Here is a 10,301-nt window from a genome sequence, read left to right as displayed (position 1 = left end):
TGGAATAGTAAATAAAGGCACGACAACACGTGGGTTCCGGGTCATGTTGGTGTGCAGGGAAATGAGAGGTGGATATTCTGGCCAAACAAACACCAGTAAATGTACATTATTAAAGCAGAAGTGAGGTAAAACCACATTCCGAGCTCAGAGCTCGTTGGAATAAAGAAGGAAGAGAGCATTGTCTGATAACAAACGGACACATGTTTATGTTTATGTTTATTGAAGGATCCCCATTAGAGACACATGACTGAGCCTCTAGTCTTCCCGGGGTCCTGAATAAAACAAATACAATACAAATGTACAACTAAAAATACAATTTAAAATAAAAAACAGAACAAAATAAAAACTACACTACATAAAATAGGTAAACATCAACATGACATCCTGATCCAAGTAAGTGATTTCCAACAGGAAAATTTACAGAATGTGATAAACAAGAAACAGTTGAACATGTACAGTACAGTAACAGTACTTCTCCATATTAGGAAGTTATGAATCAATGAATGATCCATCGAGTAGACTCGACTGCAAGGAAATCTCTGCCGAGGTGGAAACAGTGGCACTGACACTGTGTGACCACCGAGTGGTAGTATAGAGAGCTACACAAATGTCTCAGTGTCCACTGTCCATCCTCAATTCAAAACACCTTTTACTAATTGGATAGGACATTCTGGGTCTTCAAAAAGAAGCCCTAATCACCAGTTGGCAGTTATTTACATGAATTTAAGTGGATGGTCCGTGAAGTTGGCACCCCGTGATTTTCCATATGATGAAAAAATAAATAAAAATGGTGTCATTCTTTAGTGCTGCATTTGTGCTGAATTGTGCCGTAAATTTAATAATTTGTGCTGGTATCATTTTTGAGATAATTTAAGTTATAGGTCGTGAGCATTGCGAGCCTTGCACCCCCAATTTTTTGGCTCCAAATCGCACTCAAATGGTCTCCTTTTTTAGTGCTCGATGTGCTCTAATGTGTGCCGTTGAAATTGTGCTGCTTTTATTTTTTTTATATGAATATTTATATGCTCATGAGCCTTGCACCCCCAATTTTTGGGGTATCCTGTGGTGTCTCGTATGACTAGCCCACAGCGCCATATACCAGCCATTACACACTGCTTGTTTTTACAGTTTTGAAGTTGTTCTTTTGGAAATGGGTCTTTAAAGTAATGACTTGAGTAGGGTTTGAACCCACAACCTCCAGATCATGTAGCCACTGTCCTAACTCCAGTCCTAACCCACTGAGTTACTTGCTACCTGCCATAACACAGTCTTCCTTTTGCTGTTGAGTAACAACATTGATACGAAAAAATAACAGGAGATTTGTATATCGTTTGTTGTGCTGTTGTTTATCATGTTCGAATGTTTATGAATCACAATGGAAACAAGCCTCTGGCTTTTCTGTCATTATCTATTTGGCTTTTTATACACAGCAAGCACAGTGGCTCACTGGAGCCACTGTATTTTTCATGATTTTTTTAAATCCTCCAAAAACATGAAAAACTCCATTGTGTGTGTGTGTGTGTGTGTGTGTGTGTGTGTGTGTGTGTGTGTGTGTGTGTGTGTGTGTGTGTGTGTGTGTGTGTGTGTGTGTGTGTGTGTGTGTGTGTGTGAGAGAGAGAGAGTCCAGTTCAACCACAAGCTGATACTGTCTGTGTCTACTTAAAACCAGTTAAACCACTGCCTCTGGCAAAAATCCAGGAAGTTCCACCCTCTTTGCCTCTCCTAGTTTTCTTCAGAGGAAACTAAAGTCAGAGCTGTTGTTTTTCTCTCTGTTGTCAGTCTCTCTTCAGAACACAACAGTGTGAGTGTGGCTGCGTGTCAAAATGGCAGAACAACAACAGGGATGTGAGCTGGACCAGGACCAGTTCTGCTGTCCTGTCTGTCTGGACCTTCTAAAGAAACCAGTGACTCTAAATTGTGGACACAGTTACTGTAGCAGCTGTATTGAAGGTTACTGGGACACCCGTGACCAGTATGAGGAGACTGGAGTCTACAGATGTCCCCAGTGCAGAGAGAGCTTCAGTCCTAGACCTGTTTTGAGGAAGAACACCATGCTGGCTGAGGTGAGATGACCTTACAAGTTACAACCACACATAAAACTACATTTTCTGCTACAGCAGTTCTACTATGCACATGATGTAGGCTATATGGTTACTTGTTCACATTGTATGTTGATAATGATATAGGCTACATTGTTTGTCCATAATATTAAGAATGCTATTTAGATACAGTATTAGACCAGTGGTTCTCAAAGTGGGGTCTGGGGACCCCCAGAAGTGGTTCCAGGGGGTCCACACAAAAAATGTTAATAGAGCATCACAGTCTGTTTAGCCACTGTAAACATATATATATATATTTATAGGTTTTGAGCTTGTAGATCAGCAAAAATAGCCGATCTACAAGCTCAAAACACGTCACACTGCGCTGCTTTTTGAGCTTGTAGATAAGCTATTTTTGCTAATATTTGAATTGAAATCCTGAAAAGTAACATTTGTATTTAATTTCAAATGCCTAGTTATGTTAACTTTATGAACTAAATACATTGGACGTAAAGACAATAACATTGTAATACTAATTAAGCTACTAATATTGACTGAAATAATTTAAGCGGGTCATGTTTGCATATTTAGAATTGTAACAGCTGAAATCAATAATATCAGTATTCTGATATTAACCTGAGGGCCAAATTAAGTGAAGGTGGGGGCAGCATGTGGCCCCTGGGCCACCAGTTGCCCATGTATATTAGGGCAAACATAATGGTTAAGAGTGTCTGCTAAATGCTTACACTGTAGGATACATTTTTAACAAGGCAACTCTAGCTTTATACAACTAGACCTGTATGTGCCCATCGGCCTACTTGAGAACGATGCAACTTGGGAACCTAATAATACCAGTTGTCAACTTGTCATAGCACCCGTTTTAACTATCTGTCTGTGTCCCTACTGTATATGGAGATCTCTGTAGCTGTATGTCTGCCTGTGCCTGAAGAGTGCAAACTAAGTGGACTGGTTAAGTAATCAATTGGCAGGTGTGGGGTTGCCATGGCAATAAATTGGCTGAGGCAGAGGATGGAAATTGCACAGGTGAGGGGAATTGGGCTCATTAGGGCCACTTGGAGAGCCTGACCAGAGCCTTTTGTGGTATTTCTGGAGAACGGTGTATGCCACCGACAGTGATGTGGCGTATTTATAGTTAGATGCAAAGTTCTGAAGCAGTGTTAAGCTAATGTTACGATCAGTTTATCACCATGAAGCTCACAATGACTGTGTTGCATTTGTCCTCAGTGAGTGACCTCCCCATCTCTTCTCTTTACTTCCAGGTCAATGACTGTGTTGTATTTGTCCTCAGTGAGTGACCTCCCCTCCTCTTTACTTCCAGGTGGTGATGAAACTGAGCAGTACAGGAGCTCAGTCTCCTGCTGCCGCCGCTGCTCCGCTGTACGCCGGTTCAGCAGACGTGGCCTGTGATTTCTGCACCGGAGCCAGACGTCGTAAAGCTGTCATGTCTTGTCTGGCGTGTCTGGCCTCATACTGTGAGACTCACCTCCAGCCTCACTGCAATGTTCTTGTGTTGAAGAAGCACAAGCTGGTCCCAGCCACCAACAAACTGCAGGAGAAGATGTGCTCCAGTCATGACAAGCTGATGGAGGTGTTCTGTCGCACAGATCAACAGTCTATCTGCTATCTGTGCACCATGTATGAACACAAGGGCCATGACACGGTGTCAGCTGCTGCAGAGAAGGCAGAGAAACAGGTAGCACCACTGTAAAGTTCAACTCTGTTCCACTCCAAAGGACATAAAAGGACACAACTCCAATTTCCAACTCAATAATTTTTTTATTTTCCAACTTTTAAGCTCAGTGTTGGCTTCATTGGTGATTGGCTGGTCATTTCAGTTAGGTTGAAAACCTTCGAACACAAAGAAACAAAGATTAATAACATGCCAAACAACAAATGATAATCCTTTCAAAACAGGTTCTCTTTTTAACCATTCTTGATTTTAAACATTAAATATTCTTAAATAATCAAGTCTTTTTAAACAATTAGTGTTCTTAAACAATGAATGCCTAAATGAAATGTCTTTTAAATTAACTTATTAAAGTCAACATTTACCCTTTAAGCTTGGATAAATGATTCAAGTTAAGTAAACATCTAGCATTTTAAAGTAGTTAAAGAAAATAGCTGAACTTTAAACTTGTAGATCAGCTCTAATTGAACAAGGCATTTTAAACCTTTAACATGAATTGTCCACATTTTAGTAGTCTTTTAAATTCTTAAATCATTTTAACATTTCTAACTTGGTCTTATTTTGTAAAGAGATACTTTAACATAAATGAAATCCAACTCTCAAGCAAGTTAATGTGTTCCTTCCACACTTCAGACTGAAGCAGTTGAAGCTACTAAACACAATTAGCCAGATTTTAACCACAACAAACAGTACTGCAGTGCATACATAAGTGTAAATAAAATACAATATCACCGACCATTGGCGTCTTTGGAGGTAGAACCCAAGAGTTGTCTTTGCTGTTTGCATCTGGTTTTTGTTTGAATGACTGAAGCTCCATTCCTTTTAAGGTGCTCCTAACAGGTAACGAGCAGCCATCTTGCTGCTGCATTCTGGGAGATGTAGTTTTTTTTAGGTCTGGGATGTCATGCTGACCATATTTGTGGTCCATTTCTGAGTTTTGACTCAACAACCACCATCACTTGAAGACAAATCATGAGATCATAAAGATGGAAGCAACACTAAATAACAATGTCAGAGACAGAGTACAAATCAGAGTGTTGTACAATAAAAATTAATTACCCCTTAAAACCTGGAGCCCATTCTACAAAGCCTTCTAAAACAGTAGTTATGTAGGTCTCAAACCTTTGTGTGCCAAGGATCCCCAAATTCACATTTATTTCGCCACGGACCCCCATCTGAAAATGTTTTGTGCCAGTGAGCCCCAGAAGAGAACATTTGTGTTAAAATATTTTTTAGAAAAGAAAAGAAAATTAAGCTTGCTGCTTGGCACAAAGTGCCGTGCTATGAGCTTGTAGATCTGCTTGAGAATGAGAGCCAAGTTTGTTCTAAACCACTGTTCTAAATACTAAAGAGTTTTCTGAAAAACAATTGTTATAAATTTTAAAATGTCAATAATAACATGTTACTTTCAAGAGACCCAAGGTCGCTTTTACGTTTGTTGTTTATTTTTCTGTATTGTAAATCGTCCTCGGGTTTCTTGAAAGCCAAGTTATCTAAAATGACAAAGATGCTTTCCTGGTTTTAATGGGCTAAAGGACTAATCAAAAAACGGAGGGATTGATAACTTTTCATGAATCATATTTCATGTCCATTAATATTCTGACTCTGCAAAAGTATATTTTGAGGAAGTTACACAATTTGTGAGCTCTCTCTCTCTCTCTCTCTCTCTCTCTCTCTCTCTCTCTCTCTCTCTCTCTATCCTCATTGGATAGAATTGGTATCCCGACATTAAAATGTCCACAATGTTTACAAGTCAAACTCTCTCTCTTCCTGTTTCTTGCAGAAACAGCTGGTGACAAGTCAGGAGGAAGTCCAGCAGAATATCCAGGAGAAAAAGAAGGAGCTGAAAGACCTGAGACAGGTCTTGGAGGACCTGAACGTGAGCTGATATTCTGATAATAGTTGCCAGAAACCCACAAATGTTTCAGTAACAGCTGCAGTAATTTCTATAGGCCACGAAGTGTCGTGATATGGGCTTGTAGATCTGCTGCTTTTGAATAGCCAAAGTATAAAATATGGTTGAAATGATTATGACGTCAATCTAAAATGACTCTGCTGCTTTCCTGAACTGAACGGGTTAAACCTCATTTTTCTGGGGGACCCCCTGGAGGACCCTTGTCCACTGCACTAAAGTACACAGAACATTTTGACAACACAAGGTGTGTGTGTGTGTGTGTGTGTGTGTGTGTGTGTGTGTGTGTGTGTGTGTGTGTGTGTGTGTGTGTGTGTGTGTGTGTGTGTGTGTGTGTGTGTGTGTGTGTGTGTGTGTGTGTGTGTGTGTGTGTGTGTGTGTGTGTGTTAAGCAGAGGTCTGCAGAAGCAGCAGTGGAGGCCAGTGACAGGATCTTCAGTGAGATGATGGTCTCCATTCAGAGAAGACGTGGTGAGCTTAACGAACTGATCAGAGACCAGCAGCAGAATGCAGTGGCTCCGACTGAGGCTCTCCTGAGACAGCAGGAACAGACCCTGGAGCAGCTGGAGAGGAGACATGCTGAGCTGGAGGAGCTGTCCAACACTGAGGACAACATCACTTTCATTCAGGTTCCACGCGTGGCTTTTTGACACTTTGGTTTCCACTCCTTTAGGACAAATGGGCTTCATAGTACAGGATTTCATTCCACTCCATCATATCATTCAAACATTTTACAGACACACCAGACCTACAACATCAGATGGCGAGCTTGTAGATAATTTTTAAAGATTTTGAGAGTATAAAATTATTAGATATATCTAGATCAATATGGTTAATAGATTAGGTGTGTGTGTGTGTGTGTGTGTGTGTGTGTGTGTGTGTGTGTGTGTGTGTGTGTGTGTGTGTGTGTGCGCGTGCGCGTGCGTGCGTGCGTGCGTGCGTGCGTGCGTGCGTGCGTGCGTGCGTGCGTGCGTGCGTGTCGTTACTGATTGAACGAGGACATCAGCTCAACTCCACCAATTGTGATCAATGCACTAATCTATTGATCTTCCATCCCTGTCTAAAGTGGTTTACTTGTCTCTCTGCTTGTCTCTCTCCAGAGTTTCCAGTCTCTCTCCAGTTCCACTGGATCTCCAGTCTCACCCAGTGTGCTCATCTGTCCTCTGAGGTCCTTCACAGTGACTGATGTCGTGTCTGGTCTGAGAGACCAACTAGACAACCTCCTGAAGACAACTTGGCCACAGATAGCAGAGAGAGGTGACATTTACATGTGTTTCTAGTTGTTCATAGTAAACATGGATGGATGAAGCCAGAAGGGAACTGGAGATGTTTGAACTAGAACAGACTGATGGTACACAGGTTGGCTGTCAGTCAGATTGGACAGTAACATGTAATAATTAAGTAAGAATATTACTCAAAGGAGAGGTGACATTTCAATGTGTTTATAGTTTTTCTAAGCAGGCTCTACTGTACAGTACATTTCTAAGTGTTGAATGGATTGTAAACAGGTGGAAGTATGTCTTGGAAGGATAGGCTACTAAAGCCTATACTGTAGTATGGGGCCCGTACAGTATGTTTGTGGGGCACAGAGTGACGCGCTATGAGCTTGTATATCTGCTATTTGTTATAGTAGTCAACCAATTAGTGTTGATTTTCACAGCACATTTTGATTTAGTTTTAGTCATACTCTTTTGAATTCATGTTCATTTAGTTTTAGTCCCATTTTAGTCAACTGAAATATTTTACTGTTAGTCTAGTTTTAGTCGACTAAATATACAATTTTATGTTTATGTTTTTATGTAATGTATTTTGGCAGGCCTTTATGGTGTCATAATAGCTGATTTTACACTTGGTTGCATGCTGAAAATAGCAGACCTACAAGCTCACAACACGTCACGCTGAGACAAGTTGTGAGTTTGTAGGTCTGCTATTTTCAGCATGAAACCAAGCGTGAAATGACTGATCTGATACTATGGAGCTGTAATAGCTTTAACCTTTTGACCAAACACTTGAGTTGGATCCATTCTTCAGTGTGACGTCATGATGACGTCCATTTCTTGTGTCTCCAGTGTGTGCAGTTGATGTTTTACATCCAGCGGAGGCTGAGCCTCAGACCAGGAAGGACTTCTTACAATGTGAGTCCATGTTGATGTTGTTTCTGAACGTTGACGTTTCACTCTGATGTGTTGTCATTTAAAGCTCTAATGAGTTTGATCTGAGAGACTAACTAGTCTAAACACAATGAGGTTCATGAGGTTTGGATTTTCTCTTGTCGTGTTCTCACAGATTCCTCTCCTCTGTCTCTGGACATCAACACAATAAGCAAACGTCTCTCCCTGTCAGAGGAGAATAGGAAGGTGACTGCAACAACACAACAACAACCTTACCCTGATCATGTAGAGAGATTTACTGACCGTCAGGTGTTGTTTAAAGAGGGTCTGTCTGAACGTCGTTACTGGGAAGTAGAGAGGAGTGGTAGATGGGCTCGTATAGCAGTCTGTTATAAAGACACAGACAGACATACCGGCTTTGGAGACAATGATAAATCCTGGTGTTTAGAGTGCTATGATAAAGACTACACGATCATACACAACAGTGTTGAGACTAAAGTGTCAGGGCCTGTCTCCTCCAGAGTGGGGGTGTACCTGGATCACAAGGCAGGTACTCTGTCCTTCTACAGTGTTTCTGACACAATGACCCTCCTCCACACAGTTCAAACCTCGTTCAGACAACCTCTCTATCCAGGGATAACGCTTTGGGGGGTCTATGGAGATACAGCAGAGCTGTGTAAGACATGGTAGACATGGTTAAGAACACTGATGACGATATTCAGTTGGAAACTGAGTTTTCTTCATTTGATTCTAGACTCTCCCTTATAGATGAAGCGTGTGTTAGAATGATGTGTCACCATCATGATCAATGGATCAATTGATTGTGTTCCGCTCAATGCATTTCTTTGCAGATCAATCATTCTACAGTATATTCCCTGTTATCTTGTTGATGTTACTACAGAGCCCTCTGTCAGTCTGTAGATTGGTTATAGTGTAATGCACTGGTTCTCAAACTGTGGGTCAGGACCCCCCGGGGGTGCAACATTGTGTTCTCATTCAACAGTACACACACCTGTTTTTGATTCAAACTAAACATAATGCCTCAACTCCTACAATTCAAAGTTCAGTTTGATTATTTTTGGGGTTCACAGTTTAAATGTGATTATGTTGGGGGGTCCCCAGTTCAATTTGATTATGTTGGGGGGTCCCCAGTTCAAATATGATTATATTGAGGGGTCCCCAGTTCAGTTTGATTATTTTTGGGGTTCACAGTTTAAATGTGATTATGTTGGGGGGTCCCAAGTTCAATTCTATTATTTTGGGGGGTCCCCAGTTCAATTTGATTATTTTGGGGGGTCCCCAGTTCAATTTGATTATTTTGAGGGTTGACAGTTTTAATGTGATTATGTTGGGGGGGTCCCCAATTAATTTAGATGATTTTGGGAGGTCCCCAGTTCAATTAGATTCTTTTGGGGGGTCCCCAGTTCAATTAGATTATTTTGGGGGGTCCCCAGTTCAATTAGATTATTTTGGGGGTTGACAGTTTAAATGTGATTATGTTGGGGGGTCCCCAATTAATTTAGATTATTTTGGGGGGTCCCCAGTTCAATTAGATTATTTTGGGGGGTCCCCAGTTAATTTAGATTATTTTGGGGGGGTCCCCAGTTCAATTAGACTTTGAAAGAATATTTTAATTCATATAGAGGACTTTGCGACCATCGGGTAATCAATATGATATATACAGACAATGTCGGAAGTTGTATGCTCAAGCAAACACTATTGCCTGAAAGTTCAGTCATTGTTCCACTAAAGTGAAAGTGTCCTTGTTCAAGGCATATTGCACACCGCTTTATACTGCACACCTGTGGTCATGTTATAAAAAGTCTAGCATGCACAGGTTGCAAGTTGCATATAATGATGCCATGAGAATACTCCTTAAACAACCCAGAGGGGGCAGTGCTAGCCAGATGGTTGTCACTGCTGGAGTGAGGACTTTTAAAGCACTTCTAAGAAATCTAATGTTTAAGTTTATGAAAAGGCTGGATGTGTCAACAAACAGTATCATTGTAGCGCTTTCAAGACCCTTAGTGAGCTGTTCACGTTATAGATCAAGATTAAGGGTACACTGGCTAAAATGCCTGTATGTTCTGCCTGTGGGTTAAGTTATGTAAGTTATGTATTTGTTTTACATTATTTTATGATTTTTTTATTGCCTGTTGTATCTCTTGTATGTTAACCCTGTGTATGTATCCCTATGGACCTGAGTCTGCTAATAAAGTTGAATTGAATTGAAATTGAATATTTTTAACTTCATTAACTTTATTTCATTGTCTCCACCAGGCCGAAGGCATGGGGAGAGAGTGCCCTCCCACTCTGGGCTCTTTGGTGTAGAGCACATTAAAACCTTCTACAGAAACCTAGGTGTTTGTAAAGACGATTTTAAATTAGTTATGGTAACAACTGATGAGGTAGTTAAGAAACTGAGTGCCCTCCAACCCCACAAGGCCACTGGCCATGACAATATTCCCTCCAAATTTCTCAGAGACTCAGCCATCTCTATAGCTCCAATCATCACCCACATAGTAAACCTCT

At 40.9% G+C, this 10,301-nt stretch overlaps 1 protein-coding gene across 1 annotated transcript; it reads left to right on the top strand.

The window, feature by feature from the left end:
• The first annotated feature begins 2,069 nt into the window (after positions 1 to 2,069).
• Positions 2,070 to 8,805, top strand: LOC306921975 (tripartite motif-containing protein 16-like). The gene is made up of 6 exons (XM_079499322.1): positions 2,070 to 3,753; positions 5,531 to 5,626; positions 6,054 to 6,287; positions 6,759 to 6,915; positions 7,728 to 7,793; positions 7,945 to 8,805. Exons 1-6 carry the CDS (start codon positions 3,385 to 3,387, stop codon positions 8,457 to 8,459), a joined length of 1,437 nt encoding a protein of 478 aa, XP_079355448.1. The 5' UTR covers positions 2,070 to 3,384; the 3' UTR covers positions 8,460 to 8,805.
• Positions 8,806 to 10,301: the final 1,496 nt, after the last annotated feature.

This window comes from Electrona antarctica (assembly GCF_951216825.1).
Source record: "Electrona antarctica genome assembly, chromosome: 1".
Taxonomy (NCBI): domain Eukaryota; kingdom Metazoa; phylum Chordata; class Actinopteri; order Myctophiformes; family Myctophidae; genus Electrona; species Electrona antarctica.
The sequence above is the reverse complement of the archived record's forward strand: the minus strand, read 5'-3'. Positions and strand labels throughout refer to the sequence as shown.